Genomic DNA, 19,039 nt, shown 5'->3' on the forward strand with positions numbered 1-19,039 from the left:
TCCTTCCTTCCTTCCTTCCTTCCTTCCTTCCTTCCTTCCTTCCTTCCAGTTATAAAGTAAGTCATGGAGAGGAAAAGTACAGCATAGGGAATATAGTCAGTAACTTTGTATGGTGACAGATGGTAACTGCACTTGTTGTGGTGAGCATTGTGTAATGTATAGAATTGTCCATTTACTATGTTGTGCATTGGAAACTAATATCAGACATTTTTTCAGAGACACTTTATACTAGACATAATTCTAGGCACTGACAATACATAGAAAACAAATCACTGCTTCCCAGGATCTATAATTTTAATAGGGAAATTATGTAATTCAGTACAAAATAGTTGATGCAATGCTATTTTAATAAACATATATCATAATAAAATGTCTACTAGTAGCCCAAAGTAGAGAGTTTTTGGAGGGAATAGTGATATCACAATCAAACTGGATCTTAAAGAAGGATTCACTAAATAGTTAAAAAGAATGGGGAAAAACACTCCAGGCAGAGAAAACCATGTGAATAAAGACATTGAGGTATTTAATGTTATTGTATGTTTGGGGAAGAACAGAGTTCTTTAGAATATTTGGAGTATAGGATCTAAGGGAGGGTAGTAGGAATAGAGGGTGGAGAAGGAGGTAGGGACATATTTTGGAAAGTCTTGACATCATACAAATAATTTTTGAAAGTAGTGGGAGAAGCTATTCAGTACTTCTGCTTTAATTTGGTAATCACTATAATAAGTATCACTGAAACTACTTAATAGTGGTCTCTAATGATAAAAAAATAAAATTCTGCCAGTGATAGTATGTTTATAACATAATTGTCTATTGGGCATGCGTGCACTAAACTATAGCATTTATTTATTTATTCAGAAACAATAGAGGATCAATATATTCTTAAGTAATTTTCCAGATAACTAAATCATTTAAATGCCAGTATTTCATTTGCTAAATTTTGTACTAGTATTTCTACTATATGTTACTTCTTCTTGTTTTTATTTAAATTATAAAATATTTTATGCTAAAGGAAATTTTGAAAAAATGATAATCTCCCTAAAACTTCTGACTATAACTTGGATAATTCTGTTAATTTTTGCATAGCTTTTAAAAGTTCATTATTAAATCGTATATATATTACTATATATACTTATGTATAATTTCATATATCTTACTTATAGTCATAAATTCTATTTTATATTTCCATTTAGTATTATGTCATAGACATTTTTCTTGCTATCTAGTCAGCAATATTAGGATATTTATGTAGGGCACCAGTAATACGGAGATAAATCAGGAGCTGATTTAGCTGAAGGAATGAAGCCAGGAAATGTTACAGAAAAATATAAAGTTCATTTTTGCCTGGGAAATATTATGATAGCATAGCACAAGTAACCACTTTGAACTGGTGATTGATGATGTGACTATAGGAGTGAATGCCTGCTTTTAGCATCAGTAATACTTATTTACTAAGCAAAATAAATAACTGAGCCAATTGAGAGAGACTCTTTTCCTCTTAAGGTGGTTTTAACAGTAATACTGTATGTTATCTTAATTTATATGATTAGGTGAGACTTGAATTTACTCCTTTAGGGCGCCTGGGTGGCTCAGTTGGTTAAGCGAATTTACTCCTTTAAATTACTTTTATAGAATAAACATTTTTGGTTTATATTAGGAAAGTCATTAAGTCAATATTTATAATTGCCTTTTAGTAAATTTTAACATTTCGTTCTTTATTCCTTTTCTTGTCTCCAAGTAAATGATATAAAATGTTTTCTTATAGAAAATTTCAAGGGCGCCACCTACAGTTTACAGAAGTGTTGATGTTCCTTCAATTCCTTCTTGTGGATGGTCATGTGGTTATGATATTAATGAGGATGGCAGTATTATAAAACATTCTCCACCTGCTAGTGACAGTACACTAGGTCCGGCATACTATAAACCTCAGTTTGTAAGTATATTGTATTTTCTGTTGACAATTGGAAGATTATTTTGATTATGGGTGTTTTAATTAATGTAATACCAACTGCAGTGATAAATAGACCCCCAAATCTCAGTGGCTTAATACAACAGAAGTTCTTTTTTTCCTCATTCATATGGGTATTCCTTGTTGATAAGAGACTTTCCTCTGTGTAGAGATCCAGGGACACAGGCGTAGTCCATTCATGTTACTATCATCATCGAAGGGCTTCAATTCATCTGTATCCAGCTGGCAAAGGGGAAAGAGGATGGAGGACTGCTAGGGGGAGGATTTTGTGGCCAAATCTGGGTGTTAAAGCTTAATCACCTAGACACACGTAAGGGCCGAGGACGCTGGGAAATATAGTCTAACTACATCTAAGATGAAGAGGAAAAAGGTTTCACTTACTAGAAGTCTCTGCTACGATGTATAATCCTAATTAATACACAGATATTCTTTCCCTGAATTTGGAAGGGAAAAGAACATTTTTAATAAAGGAATTTGAATCTGATAATGTAAGCATTATTTATTTCACAAATGTTTATTAAAAAAGATAAGGAACTTCTCTTTAGTTAAAATATCAAATATATTATAGCAGATCCATCTCATGCAGCTTTTGGGGTTCAAACCTGACCAAAACTGAGCCAAAATTTCATCCAGCCAATTGAAATATATGAATTATCCATGAATATGGATGATTTGTCTGGTTTTACTTAATTACAAGACTGAAGTACATAGTGCTTTGAACTTATATATATATATATTTTTTTAAAGATTTTATTTATTTATTTGAGACAGAGAGAATGAGAGACAGAGAGCATGAGAGGGAGGAGGGTCAGAGGGAGAAGCAGACTCCCCGCCGAGCAGGGAGCCCGATGCGGGACTCGATCCTGGGACTCCAGGATCATGACCTGAGCCGAAGGCAGTCGCTCAACCAACTGAGCCACCCAGGCGCCCTGAACTTATATTTTTATACTTTTATGAGATCTGGAAGAGGTAATCTGCATGAGGAAAATGGCCAAAATTAAGCATGGACTTAAGGAGAGGCTGAAGAGAGACGAACTTTGGGCAGAGAATAGGTATTCTCAGATTTGGCTTGACCTTCACTCTCAGTACCCTATAAATTTTTGTTTGTACATGTCTCCATCTTTGGGCTTAGGCCCAAATATCTTTAGAAACCATTTGGTTTGTGGCTATACTAGGGCATTTTGAGGTCTTAGATCCTTTGGATTGTTAAAAGTTTTAAAAAATATATATCTACTGTAATTTATATAATTATACATAGAATAGTACAGACATCATAACAGATACCCATGAATGTAAACTGGTGCAGCCACTGTGGGGGTGCCTGGGTGGCTCAGTCAGTTAAGCGTCTGCCTTTGGCTCAGGTCATGATCCCAGGGTCCTGGGATCGAGTCCCACATTGGACTCCCTGCTCAGTGGGGAGTCTGCTTCTCCCTCTGCCTCTCCCCCGGCTTGTGCTCTCTCTCTTGCTTGCTTGCTCACTCTCTCTCTCAAATAAATAAATAAAATATTAATAACAACACAACAAAAAACTGGTGCAGGCACTGTGGAAAAGAGTATGGAGTCTCCCCATAAAGTTAAAAATAGAACCACCCTGTGATCCAGTAATTGCAGTACTGGGTATTTGCCCAAAAGTTACAAAACACTAATTCAAAGGACTACATGTACCCTTATGTTTATGGCAGCATTATTTACAGTAGCCAAATTATGGAAGCAGCCCAAGTGTCCTTTGATAGATGAATGGATAAAGAAGATGTGATATATATATGCACATATATATGCATATATAAATGTGCAATAGAATATTACTCAGCTATAAAAAAGAATGAAATCTTGCCATTTATGACCATATGGATGGATCTAGAGAGTATAATGCTAAGCAAAATAAGTCAGAGAAAGACAAATACCATATGATTTCACTCATATGTAGGAATTTAAGAAACAAAAAATGAGCAAAGGAAAAAATAAGAGAAAGGAAGATAAACCAAGAAACAGACTCTTAACTGTAGAGAACAAACTGGTGGTTACCAGAGGGGAGGACAATGGGGGGATGGGTGAAATAGGCAATAGAAATTAAGGAGCGAACTTGTCATGATGAGCACTGGGTGATGTATGGAATTGTTGAATCACTGTATTGTACACCTGAAACTCTTAACACAGTATGTTACCTATACTGGAATTAAAATAAAAAAAACAAACAAACAGATATCCATGGACCTACCATCACATATAGCACAGTAAAAATTTGTCACACTTGAATTAGCTGTGTTTTAAAATATATTATTAAAATTGTTACCTTCCCAAGTTTCCCTCCTTCCGTTCTTTTCCCTTTGCCAAAGTAAACACTAAATCTTTATTACATACATGAATAACAATATATATTGTGGTATGATTTTAAAAATTTTAAGTAAATGGTATCATCTGGTATTTAGGTTGCTTGCTATTTCACTTAATGTTATATTTTCTAGATTTAGCCATATAGTTATATTAGATCTAATTCATTCATTGTTCCCGGTTAGTACTTTTCTTTTTTTAAAATAATTTTAAATTTTAAAATAATTTCAGACTGGTAGAAAAGTTACAAGAATAATACAAAGACTTCCCATATAACTCGGTCAGAATCTGCAGTTAGCATTTTATCACATTTACTTTATCATTTTTTCTTCCTATGTATTTTTATATCATTTTTATTAAGGAATTCGAGAGTGTATTTCAGACATGATGACCCTTTACTCTTAAATATTTAAATATAAATTTCCTAGAGAATAACACATTCTCTTTTACCATAGTGCAATTATCAAAATCAGGAAATTTTTACTGACATAATACTAATATCTAATCTACAGATATTTAAAAAATGCTAATGATCTCAATGATATCTTAAAAAAAATTTTTGTTCTGGAGTGAATCTGGTATTACATTTTACAATTACTTGTCCCTTCAGATTCCTTTAATTTGGGACACCTGGGTGGCTCAGTCAGTTAAGTGTCTGCCTTTGGCTCAGGTCATGATCCCAGGGTCCTGGAATCGAGCCCCACAATGGGCTCCCTGCTCAAGAGGGAGCCTGCTTCTCCCTCTGCCACTTCCCCTGCTTGTGCTCACTCTCTTTCTCTCTGTCAAATAAATAAAATCTTAAAAAAAAAAAAAAGATTCCCTTAATTTGGAACGGTTCTTTAGTCTTTCTTTTTCTTTTGTAACCTTGACTTTTTGAAGAGTATAGCCTAGTTACTTTGTAGAGTATTTCTTAATTTTGGGTTTGTGTATATTTTATCATGATTAGAGTAAGTTTATATTTTTTGGCAGGAATACTCCAGAAATGATATGTCCTTCTCAGTGCATCACATAAAGAGGCACAGGATTATCTGCTTATCTAATGATTGGTGATGTTAACTTGAGGTGGTGTCTTCCAGTTTTATCTACTGTAAAATTACTGTTTTTAAAAAATTTATAAATATTTTGTGGGAGTTACTTTAAGAATAAGTAGATATCTTTTTCTTCATCAAACTTACTAGTTTAATATCCTTTCATGATGCCTGATTCAATTTTACTGTGATGTTTATCAAGTGGTGGTTTTATGACTCCATCTTTCCTTTAACATTTATTTGTTGGCACTTTAAAGAAGAGCTTTCCTTATCTTTCTTCCCATTTATATCAGCATGGATTCATGAATTCCTCTTTTACTCAAAAAGTTACCATTTATTACTCATTATGTATTCTGAAGTTTAAATTACCTCAGATTTGATCCTTGGGAGTCCTTTTAAGCTGTGTCTAGTGTCTTTTTGACATGTCCTCATCAATCTTTGAGCATTTCTTTACCTTCTGGCACAGTAAGATGTTCCAGGTTCACCAAATTTTTTTTCACTGTCCCAGCCTTGGAAGCAGACATTTCTTTTTTTTTTTTTTTTAAAGATTTTATTTATTTGACAGAGAGAGACACAGCGAGAGAGGGAACACAAGTAGGGGGAGTGGGAGAGGGAGAAGCAGGCTTCCCGCGGAGCAGGGAGCCCGACGCGGGGCTCGATCCCAGGACCCCGGGATCATGACCTGAGCCGAAGGCAGACGCTTAACGGCTGAGCCACCCAGGTGCCCCAGAAGCAGACATTTCTTTAAGGAGCCCTACTTCCATTTAATGGAGAATGGTATTTCAAAACGAGATCAGTATACTACGTACATCCGTTGCTACTGGGGTGTCATTGCTTCAGGCTATCAATGGGCAGAATTAGAAATCCATACTTATTTCTTACCTATCTATTAAAAACTTTGAGTTTATGCTGATACCTGATTTTGACAATTATGTTGTGGTTATAAAAGAGAGTATCTTGTTCTTAAGAAATTCCAATCCAGTACCACAGGTTTGTTCTAGTCTTTCCTTTTCCATGAGAAACTTATTATTCCATTATTCTCAATATATTTACTTAACTTGCTTAGTCCTGTAAAACACAGAAAGGAATTTCATTGCTAATCCAGCCCTACAAAAACCAGACTTGACAAAGTACAAAGCTCTTACCTATAGGTGGTCTTGAGGTTCTACATTGGAAGTGTAGGCTAAGGTAGACTTATAAACTGCCTACTTGAACATTGAAGGTGTGCCCTAATAAATGCACAGAGCACCTCTGCAAAGGCTGGAGACTTATTAGTTCAAGGCATTTAAGGAAATGCCTTGTCCAACGTTTGTACAACCATTACCTGACCACTTAGCAAACCAGGCTATGACTTCAGTAGACACATATGACAAAGAATACAGAATCTAGAGATAGTCCAGGAAAATCACTAACAAAACAAGCACCAACAAACCCTTAGGTGGTGGGGGGAGATTCTGATTTTCAGATTTGCCACATTATATTATCTAAAATGTGTAATTTTCAACAAAAAAAATTATGAGAAATGTAAAGAACAAAAAAATGTGGCCCATATATAGGAAAAGCAACCAATAGAAACTGTTCTTGAAGAAGCCAGTATGTTGGACTTATTAGACAAAGTTGTTAAATCAGCTATTTTAAATATATTCAAAGAAGTAAAGGAAGCTATGTCTAAAGAACTAAAGAAAAATATAAGAACAGTGTCTCACCAAATAGAATGTATCAATAAAAATGTTAGAAATTATAGAAAGAAATCAAATAGAAATTCTGGAATTGAAAAGTAGTTATGGTCTTGAAAATTTACTAGAGGGATTCAGTAATGGATTTGAACTGGCAGAAGAAAGAATAAGGAAATTTGACAAAACAATTGATACTATGTAGTCTGACAAAAGAAAAAAGAATGAAGAAAAATAAACATAGCTTCAGAGACTTGTGGAACACCATCAAGCATACCAGCGTATGCATAATGGAAGTCCCAGAAGGAGAGAAGAAAAAGGGTCAGAGAGAATGTCTGAAGAAATAATGGCTAAAACACCCCATATTTGTTGAAAAACATTGATCTATGCATACAAGGAGCTCAATGAATTCCAAGCAGGATAAATGTTAAGGGATGCATACCTAGATACATTACAGTCAAACTGTTGAAAGACAAAGGCAAAGAGAGGTGTTAAAAGAGCAGGAGAAGTGACAAGGAATTCCCCAATAAGATTAACAGTTGACTTACCAGAAACCATGGAGGCCAGAAGGAATATTTTCAAAGTGCTGGAAAAGAAAAAAAAAAGACTGCCAATCAAGAATTCTGTTCTTTGAAAATGAAGGTGAAATTAAGACATTCCCCAGTAAACAGAAACTGATAGAATTTATCTCTAGTATTTCCTCTAAAAGAAATACTAGAGGCAGTCCTTCAGGCTGAAATGAAAGGTCATTAGATAGTAACTCAAATCTATACAAAGAAAGAACAATGATAATGGCAAATACATAAGCCAGTATTATTTTATTTTTAGCTTGTAACTCCTCTTTTTGATTTCTGTTGATTGTGGAACACAATAGAAATGATACCTTTTATGTTCAAGTACAGTTATTTTCATTATGTTCATTTAGCCAACATATAGTACATCGTTTTTGTTGTAGTGTTCAATAATTCATTAGTTGCATATAACACCCAGTGCTCATCCCAACATGTGCCCTCCTTAATACCCATCACCCGGTCACCCTATCCCTCCACCCCCCTCCCTTCTGTAACCCTCAGTTTGTTTCCCGGAGTCTAGAGTCTCTCATGGTTTGGATTGTTTTATGCTATAAAACTTAAGAACCAGGTTATCTCTGGAAATATGGAGAGGAAGGACATTGTAAGTTATAGATGTGTCTCCTATTCTCAGAGAATTCCCATTTCTTCTGACTATGGGGTCTTTTGTCCCATGAGTATTTTGCCCTCTCTTTCTATGCCATACCTGGTTTTCAGGCCTTGACTATCCCATTATCCTGTTAATAATCTCAAAATAATTAGTCGTCTTCAACAGACAGTGCCCATATCTTAGATATTTGAGGAAGATGCTTAGAAGAACAGTAGAGATAAATTATATAAAAAATTGCAGTGAAATTAATGGAAGTCCTATGGTCTAATATCAGTATATTCTGTTGAAGGTAAAGAAGAGTTAGGAGATGTAGTTGAATGGAGTATACCACCTGGGTTTGTTTCTTGGCTTCACCACTTAATAGTTATTTGTCCTTGGCCAGGTTACTTAAGCTCTTTTTTCATGATAGTCCTAGATCTTTGGCCTTAGCTTGAACAATTCTCTGATTACTCTTACCTTAAATCTCAAAATGGTTATTCTTTCTTTAAAATTATACTTTTCATATATACTATGTCTTTGTTTTGGAATATTCTATCATCTATTCAAGGGCTTAGAACCATGCCAAGCTTACCTAGATGTACAAAACCTTTTTCACATATGAATAAACATTACTTTGACATATAAAATTTATTTTATTTTTCCTTCAGAAAAAAATACAGATTCCTATAGACTACTATGAAATTGATACTGTAGTAATGTTCATTTAGATCTTACCCAATTTCTGATAATTCAATGTATCTCTTTAGTTGCTTTTTGAGGTAATCTTATATGTGGGCTCAGTTTCTAGATGTGAGTATTAATAGAAGATTAAGAAAATAATCCAAGAGATGTGTAATACTTGTGCTTCTTCCCTGAACTGGTGAATAACATATGCTGGAGTTATTTTACATAGTTTGAAATAGAAAAGAAGCTCTGAAATTAAGAGTTGTGTAAGACTCTAGCCAACAAATGATAAGTTTTAGCTGTACTTAATCTGTAAGGAAAAATTCTCTATATAAGTTACTTTGTATAACATTTGAATTATAAAATTTAGTGTCTCTCTCTCTCTCTTTTTCTTAAGAGCCCAGGTAACCATTAGAAGCCTACTTTTCAGAGATGGATTTCACAAGCAAATTTTGTGGTGGAATTATGACACTGACATTTGCTAATGATAACATGCTGGGAACTACCCATGTGCTGCCACACTGGAGAACAGTCCATTAGTGTTTGAATTGATAAACTTTGGGACTTCTAATTCTTCACAAATTCTATTTCCATACTTAATTATGGAAAAGACATGGTGGAAAATTTGCAGAGCCCCTTCTTCATACATTTTATTGTCAATGGGAGTAGCAGTTAGTAATTCTTCTTCAAGTTATATTACAACATTCACTTAAAATAATGCAGCTCCATGCTGAGTTTGCTTCAATTAAGTCATATTTTATTTGCTAATGATTTTCCAAGTTGACAGTGACCTTGAAGTTGATATTGTCAACACTTCTTGACATAAAGAGAGTATGATTTAGGGCGCCTGGGTGGCTCAGTTGGTTAAGAGAGTATGATTTAGAGTTAAGAGTGCATCAATTTATTTCTCATTTTCTGTCTTACATTTTTAAGAGGCTTTTAAATTAAATTTCAGATTGAACATTTACCTGAGTAACCTCTGCAATCAGAGGTTAGTGAAATAAGTAGTTGTCAATTCATATGGTTTAGGTGCAATTAATTTTAGTGTATATATAGGAAAATGATTTTGCTAATGTCTTGAATGGTGTGTATGTATATTTATGCATGATCTTTCCTTCTACTGGATTATCTTAAGAATTGTTAAACAGTTGAACCACAAAATCACAACAGTGTAAATTAACCTGAAGAATGTTTCCTAGACCTAATTCTGCTCAAGGTCTTAAAATGCTGTGTTAAAAGAATTAATATAGAACTTTAACATGTATGTTTTAGGCTATAAAAATGTGATGTAAGAGATGATTTATCAAAATACTATCTTAAAATACTGCTTTTGTAAAAAAAAATCTATAGGCTATAGTAAATAAACATATGTGCAATTTATAGATGCTCCTGCCTGAAACATATAAAATATCTAACATATCTAACATGGTTATATTATATTAAAACAGAGTTCTACATTTGTGTGCTTCACTTCTTATTATGCCTAAAATCTGCACAATTATGAAATTTCACTTAATTTCTAGTAAAAGTAAAGTATAACACAAATTAAGAAATTTTGCTCTTTCTGTCCACAAAACTATATATGTGCTTTGAAATTTATGGCTATATTAGGTAATTCCATTTAAAAGATGATCTAGAACACTTACTTTAGCAAAAGGAAGTGTTGTGTGGCTTGGCATTCTTTCTTTTCCTAAAGCTCTGTAGGGTGCAGCAATCTTTGGAGTTGCCACTGACCCAAAGGAACAGGCTGCTTTTCAGCTACTCTAGTGGATGCCACATTTCTTCCAGTATTCATCTACTACCACGTGTAGCTCTGTTGGACATGTCAGGCTGTCCCTTTTTTCTATACTGTTCTGCTAGGTGTTACATTTGTCTCTGTACCCCAGGTTCAAAGCCTTTGGGTGATCTGACTCTTTTATTTCCTTTTGTGTTATACACTGGAGTGCCAAAGCAGTGTATACTCTATGTGCTATAGAGATTGGTGAGACAGCTCTTTCAATTTTTATTCATAGCTCTGTTCCTTCTAGTACTGACAAAGATCTGGGCTTGAGAATCATGTATCAACTAGACAACCTACTTATGATATTAATAGTAATAATATCATCTTTGATATAGTGATTTATAGTGTTATAGCTTCATAGTGTGTTAAAGCTGAACGTCTATAGTGAAGATAGGAAAATACCTCTCTGCTCTTTGCATTATAATTCATTAGAAGGGATCTGCATATTAATAATCTAAGTACATTGAGACCACTTATAGTGCTGGAAATATTCCTAGTGGAAATAAGGATTAATCCTTTTTATTTATATAACAAGTTTTCCCAGGCTTCATTGGATTATGGGTATTAAAGAGAGTCACAATTTTGTTAATAACTCAAATGTAACTTGTCTCCTCCTATTGATGTAGAGGTCTTCTAGCCTTCTGCAAACTTCTTCCCAGGTGTTTCTGGAAGTCCTCAGGGGTTGTCTTGACCATGCTCCTGAACAAGTCTATTTCCACTGAGACAGCTGCTGTTCTACCAGGCACTTCAGTCTCTTACCAGATGGTGCTCTCTGCTGGGCATTTCTGCCAATGTACTTGATCACAGCTAAAGCTGCATAATGAACTGGGGTGAAGTTGGGGGAATAATGTCTTTCTCTCTTTGTGTTATGTTGTATTATATGGGTCTAAAAGTAGCACTGAGTTTTAGTAGTGTTTAATGAAAGAGGTCTTTTAGATTTTTATCATAGCCTCTTTGTACCCTGTAGGTCACAGGCATAAATCCAGTGGGGAATGTTAGGGGGTGAATTCAGTCCACAGAAAATATTCAATATTTAGCATTGCTAAATGCTTTTTGGACAGTAAGATTTTCTTATGTCATTATGGATTATGGGTCATTATGATTAGCTGCTTTCCATAGAATTAGTTTTCACATTCACCTTCTGGTTGATTTGCCCTATTAGTTCACTAGACATTTCAAAACATGTCTGAATCTTACTTAGACATAATTAATAACTCCCTGTTTCTCTACCCTCAGCTCCAACCTCCTCTACCACCTCAAGCAGGGAGTAAATAAGGGAAATCAAACCAGGGGAAACCTGTAGAGAAACTGCAGTTCAATTTCTCTGTGAGATTGCATCTATAAAAAGAATCAACAAAGGTCCTATTTCACTTCATGGAAACATCAAAGTTCTGTCAGAGATTTTGTTGGCCCCTATTTAATTCTTTAAGATCAGGTGGGTGTAGAAGGGAAAGTTTAGTTTTACTATGTTGTATTCTATAACATCTGAGGGCTAGTTAATGGTAAGTTCTGGGAGTAAAAGACATTTTCACATATTAGGGAATTTTAGTGCTGTACCAGATTCTTTTTGGATTTTGTTGTGGCATCCCAAAGCTTTCTGGAGTGGTACCTCTCTAAATAGAGTTTGTCCTCATTAGGGGCCAATGGCAGAGCTTCCAATTTATTTCCAACTGTGCATGCCAAGAATAGAGTGGGTGTAATATTGTTTTTCATCAATTCATGTAATGGCTCTGGCACAAATCTCCAAGGGTATTAGTAGTTTTGAGAATTGCTCCCTACTTACCACCCAAGAGTCCATCCTTATCTCTAGTTTCTGTCTCATTGGGGTGATCAATAAGCTTCAGAGGAGGTTCTTTTCACATGCGGTGAGTTCTCTTTCTGGTTGTAGTCTCTGCTGTGCTATATTTTCCAGAAATTCTTTGAAGTTTTGGAACATGAATGATACCTTCTCTTAGTTTCTAGTAGTGATAATTTGTGTCTATTTTATAGAATTTTTTTGAAATTTTGGTAGGAGTCGGGCAGATATGGGTTTGATTCACTGTTTTGAATTGGAATTATACTTTATATTACTAATATTGCTATTTATTTCATTAATAATATAATGATAATTGAGAGAGGTTGGTTCCACTGTTCTAGAAGAGTAATACTCATCTGGGACAAGTGACACTGTTTTATGCAGTTAAGCTACAAGTTTGTTATGGGGATTTTATTTTTTATATATATATAAATTGGATTATTAATCCAAGCTTATTTTAAAACCATATTTTTATAAATGTGAATTAAAAAATAAGGTAAGTAGACCAGAGTTTACCTTTTACCATCAGTTAAAAAATGATTTTTAAAGAAATTTTTAAATGATTGCTCAATTTAGAATCTATTAGGTCTACAAAAGAGAATTTCTGTAAGAGAAGTTACTGTAAGAGTTACATTGTATTATTTTATTAATTTCTGATAAAACCACGTCCTTTAACTTCCCTAAAGTTAATTTTCAGGGTCATGCTTAAATTTTGACATTTATTATGGTGGATGCAAAGGAAACATGCTTGTTGATTTCTCATGTCACAAATAATTTAAAGGACGAATCTGGACCTCAAGCATTAATAGAACGAACTGGGGGTAGTGTTTAATTTGTCATAAATTTGTTGCTATTTGAAAACTTTATATGAATTTGTTATAGTTTTAAATACTAGGTAATTAGAAATTATCTAATATCTGTTGGTGATATTTGAATTTGAATTTGATTTCTGGAAATCAATTTAATTTCTATTTAATTAAGATCATTTTTAACAGACTTTCAATTCCCTAAATCATAAAGTTCTGCCCTGTCCTCCCTTGTTTAAATGATGAGGAGCTCATCTTAATTATACTTAAGGTCTTAGGTTGCTGAGTGTCCTGCCAAGGGAAGAGCTATTCATATTGGTTGAGGATATGCTAAAAGTAGAGATAGGAATCCTGGCTGACTCAGGAGTAGGATAGGGCAAAGCAGTGTTAATTTAGATTGAGAGAAGACTTTAGCAATTGTTGGGGGAACCCCCTTGACTAACGCTGTCCTTACTTTAGATTTAGACTTAAATGAAGTTGTTTCATGATTTATTTAAACTATGTCTAATCTTCACTTTTTTTTTTTTTTAAAGGATTTTTCCAATGCAACTTTGAAATACAAGGGGATACATTTTGGCAACTCTTTAGGAAGACTTGAGTTACCTATAAAGTCAGGGCCTGGTCCTGGACAGTATGATATAGTCCAGTAAGTAAACAATAAAATAAATAAATAAATAAATAAATAAATAAATAAATAAATAAATATAGTATAGTATAGTATACCTTTAATGTAGTTCTTTACTAGAAAGTATTCTAATATATTCATTTGTGTCTGGCTCTGGTGTCCGTTCTTCTGACTAAATGATAGATTTAGAAGCCATTCTCAGTGTGGGGTTAGAGCCATAGCATCAGTTTGGAGGTTATATTTATGAAGTTTAACTAGGAAATACATTTCTGGTAGAATAACTTGTTCTGTATTTTCTCCTACTCCTACAGTAAGGCCTTAGACATGGATCCATGGAAGACAAAATTGCATAACAAATACCATGTTGTTCTCAGAATCTATCACCTGTTTTCCTCATTAAAATTTTTAAACAAGATCCAGCTTATCTGCCTGATTCTTCTTCTCTCATAGAATGAGTTTTCTTATAAGAAGTCCCACGGTGATTACCTATCTAATTAGTTTCCTAGACAGATTCAAATACATCTATATACCAGTGGTGGCTGTAGCTGAGACTCTTTCTTAGACTCCCTTGCTAATATTCATTTACTGAACAAACATTGTTTGAATTCTTTCTGTGTGCTAGTACTACACATAGTAACTAGGAATAAAAAGAATAAAACATGATTCTTATTTTTGGGAATTTATACCCTATTCTCTTTTCTTTTTCATTTTTTTAACTCTCCTAATATGGGAGGTACTCCTTGTATTTTTATTCTTTTAGCAGAACACTAGAACTTTAATATATATATTTAGCTTAGTGGGGTCTAACTTAATATCTTTGTCATTCTTCCAAACAAAACAAAGTCTATGAAATATTCTAATTAACTCTGTTCATCCCCTTGACATATGTTTTTGTTATTCAGTATTCTAATTTTATCCTTTTTTCTTTCAGTTTGGCTGGTTTGCTTGTCTCTCTGTCTTTCTGTCTGCCTGCTTGCCTGCCTACCTGCTCATCAATTTTATTGAGGTTTAATTATAATAAGGCAAAAGTAACCTTTTTAAAAAAATTTTAAAAAAATTTTATTATGTTAATCACCATACATTACATCATTAGTTTTTGATGTAGTGTTCCATGATTCATTGTTTGCATATAACACCCAGTGCTCCATTCAATACGTGCCCTCTTTAATACCCATCACCGGGCTAACCCATCCCCCCACACCCTCCCCTCTAGAACCCTCAGTTTGTTTCTCAGAGTCCATAGTCTCTCATGGTTCGTCTCCTGCTCCAAATTCCCCCTCTTCATTTTTCCCTTCCTACTTTTTTTTTTTTTTTAAACATATAATGTATTATTTGTTTCAGAGGTACAGGTCTTTGATTCATCAGTCTTACACAATTCACAGAGCTCACCATAGCACATACCCTCCCCAATGTCCATCACCCAGCTACCCCAACCCTCCCCCCGCTACTCCAGCAACCCTCAGTTTGTTTCCTGAGATTAAGAATTCCTCATATCAATGAGATCATATGATAAATGTCTTTCTGTGACTGACTTATTTCGCTCAGCATAATACCCTCTAGTTCCATTCATGTTGTTGCAAATGGCAAGATTTTGTTTTTGTTTTGTTTTGTTTTGATGGCTGCATAATATTCCATTGTATATATATACACCACATCTTTATCCATTCATCTGTTGATGGACATCTTGGCTCTTTCCATAGTTTGGCTATTGTGGACATTGCTGCTATAAACTCTGGGGTGCACGTACGCCTTTGGATCACTACATTTGTATCTTTGGGGTAAATACCCAGTAGTGCAATTGCTGGGTCGTAGGGTAACTCTATTTTCAACTTTTTGAGGAACCTCCATACTGTTTTCCAGAGTGGCTGCACCAGCTTGCATTCCCACCAACAGTGCAGGAGGTTTCCCCTTTCTCTGCCTCCTCACCAACATCTGTCGTTTCCTGACTTGTTAATTTTAGCCATTCTGACTGGTGTGAGGGGGTATCTCATTGAGGTTTTGATTTGGATTTCCCTGATGCCGAGTGTTGAGCACTTTTTCATCTGTCTGTTGGCCATTTGGATGTCTTCTTTGAAAAAGTGTCTGCTCATGTCTTCTGCCCATTTCTTGATTGGATTAGTTGTTCTTTGGGTATTGAGTTTCATAAGTTCTTTATAGATTTTGGATACTAGCCCTTTATTGGATATGTCATTTGCAAATATCTTCTCCCATTCTGTCAGTTGTCTTTTGGTTTTGTTGACTGTTTCCTTTGCTGTGCAAAAGCTTTTTATCTTGATGAAGTCCCAATAGTTCATTTTTGTCCTTGCTTCCCTTGCCTTTGGCAGTGTTTCTAGGAAGAAGTTGCTGTGGCTGAGGTTGAAGAGGTAGCTGCCTGTGTTCTCCTCTAGGATTTTGATGGATTCCTGTCTCACATTGAGGTCTTTCATCCATTTTGAGTCTATTTTTATGTGTGGTGTAAGGAAATGGTCCAGTTTCATTCTTCTGCATGTGGCTGTCCAATTTTCCCAACACCATTTGTTGAAGAGACTGTCTTTTTTCTATTGGATATTCTTTCCTGCTCTGTGGAAGATTAATTAACCATAGAGTTGAGGGTCCATTTCTGGGCTCTCTATTCTGTTTCATTGATCTTTGTGTCTGTTTTTGTGCCAGTACCATACTGTCTTGATGGTTACAGCTTTGTAATAGAGCTTGAAGTCCGAAATTGTGCTGCCATCAGCTGTGGTTTTCTTTATCAACATTCCTCTGGCTATTTGGGGTCTTTTCTGGTTCCATACAAATTTTAGGATTATTTGTTCCATTTCTTTTTTTTTTTTTTTTAAAGATTTTATTTATTTATTTGACAGAGACAGAGACAGCGAGAGCAGGAACACAAGCAGGGGGAGTGGGAGAGGGAGAAGCAGGCTTCCTGCTGAGCAGGGAGCCTGATGTGGGACTCAATCCCAGGACTCTGGGATCATGACCTGAGCCAAAGGCAGCTGCTTAACGACCGAGCCACCCAGGCGCCCTGTTCCATTTCTTTGAAAAAAGTTGATGGTATTTTGATAGGGACTGCATTAGATGTGTAGATTGCTCTAGGTAGAATTGACATCTTCATAATATTTATTCTTCCAATCCATGAGCATGGACTATTTTTCCATTTCTTTGTCTTTGTCGTCCTCAATTTCTTTCATGAGTATTCTATAGTTTTCTGAGTATAGATTCTTTGCATCTTTGGTTAGATTTATTCCTAGGTATCTTATGGTTTTGGGTGCAATTGTAAATGGGATCGACTCCTTAATTTCTCTTTCTTCTGTCTTGTTGTTGGTGTATGGGAATGCCACTGATTTCTGTGCATTGATTTTATATCCTGCCACTTTACTGAATTCCTGTATGAGTTCTAGCAGTTTTGGGGTGGAGTCTTTTGGGTTTTCCACATAAAGTATCATATCATCTGCAAAGAGTGAGAGTTTGGCTTCTTCTTTGCTGATTCAGATGCCTTTTATTTCTTTTTGTCTGATTGTTGAAGCTAGGACTTCTAGTACTATGTTGAATAACAGTGGTGATAGTGGACATCCCTGCCATGTTCCTGAACTTAAGGGAAAAGCTCTCAGTTTTTCCCCATTGAGAATGATATTCACTGTGGGTTTTTCATAGATGGCTTTCACAATATTGATGTATGTACCCTCTATCCCTACACTCTGAAGAGTTTTAATCAAGAAAGGATGCTGTACTTTGTCAAATGCTTTTTCTGCATCTATTGAGAGGATCATATGGTTCTTGTTCTTTCTTTTACTAATGTATTGTATCACATTGATTGATTTGTGGATGTTGAACCAACCTTGTAGCCCAGGAATAAATCTCACCTGGTCATGGTGAATAATCCTCTTAATGTACTGTTGGATCCTACTGGGTAGTACTTTGGTGAGAATTTTAGCATCCATGTTCATCAGGTATATTGGTCTGTAGTTCTCCTTTTTGATGTGGTCTTTGGTTTTGGAATCAAGGTAATGCTGGCCTCATAAAATGAGTTTGGAAGTTTTCCTTCCATTTCTATTTTTTGGAATAGTTTCAGAAGAATAGGTATTAATTCTTCTTTAAATGTTTGGTAGAATTCCCATGGGAAGCCATCTGGCCCTGGTCTCTTGTTTGTTGGGAGATTTTTGATTACTGCTTCAACCTTTTTTTAAGGTATGTAGTTCCTGATGATTGCTTTCCTTCCATTCCATTACACTTCTGACTAAATACCGCAGGCATAACCGCAACTCTTGTCTAACCTTGTTGCTCTGATTTTGCTTGGCAGTTTTTTGCTAACAGTCTCTTTTGTTTCTCCAACCCTATCCTACTCCCATTCTAATTCCTGGTTTTTAATGTTACTTTTTCTTTGAGCTTTTTTATTTCTTGTGTTTCTTCTATTTGCATTTTCACTTTTGCTTAGGAATGTATCTATATAGATTGCATTCCAGACTGCTTCATATATGTCACCATTTCCATAATTTGTCTGCTTTTTGATTTTGCTGCCTTCACCATATCTTTTATTTGGAGTTGTCTTGGTTCCATCTGGTACTTGACATTTTGTACCTTTTTATTTATTTGTTTATTTATTTATTTATTTACCTTTTGCTTTACTGATTGAGTCAGAATTATTCTGGGATATTTGATATAGTATAAAAGTGGAGATACTTGGTCATTGTAAATGGAAAGATAAGCTTCTAGGTCTCTTTTTGAGAAAGACATAGACCTAAATGATATGTGACCCTTCTGATCTCCCAAATATAAATTTGTTATCCACCATACTATTTGAAGTTTTGAAAACAAGTTCATTTGTTGAATTTTGTGTGAAAAAAATCAGCAAAGTCAGCATTCACCAGTGAACTGAGATGTTAAATGTGTATTTAAATCATAACAATATCAAAGAAAATATTTGCAATTATATAACTTAAGCATTTGTTTTTATGTTTTTCTATTACCTGTTTTTAAAAATGCTTATGTTCAATATAGTTCATTGGAAATGTTTAATATGAGGTTTTTTTTTTTTTTTTTTTGAAATGCTGTTTAAGAAATGGAAAAAATAGTATAGTCATATAGCCTATTTAAAAATAATTCTTGTAGGGGCACTTGGGTGGCACAGTTGGTTAAGTGTCCGACTCTTGATTTCGGAGCAGGTCATGATCTCAGGGTCATGAGACTGAGCCCCATATCAGGCTCTGTGCT

General features: G+C 34.8%; 1 protein-coding gene across 1 annotated transcript in view; it reads left to right on the forward strand.

The window, feature by feature from the left end:
* STPG2 (sperm tail PG-rich repeat containing 2) overlaps positions 1 to 19,039 on the forward strand; it is a 318,597-nt gene that overhangs the window by 20,790 nt on the left and 278,768 nt on the right. The window contains exons 3-4 of the mRNA XM_035005555.1: positions 1,766 to 1,933; positions 13,758 to 13,870. Coding sequence (XP_034861446.1) covers positions 1,766 to 1,933; positions 13,758 to 13,870 — 281 coding nt within the window. The remainder of the gene's footprint in view (positions 1 to 1,765; positions 1,934 to 13,757; positions 13,871 to 19,039) is intronic.

The sequence above is a fragment of the Mirounga leonina genome, unplaced genomic scaffold, assembly GCF_011800145.1.
Source record: "Mirounga leonina isolate KUSES-001 unplaced genomic scaffold, KU_Mleo_1.0 Mir_129, whole genome shotgun sequence".
NCBI classification, from domain to species: domain Eukaryota; kingdom Metazoa; phylum Chordata; class Mammalia; order Carnivora; family Phocidae; genus Mirounga; species Mirounga leonina.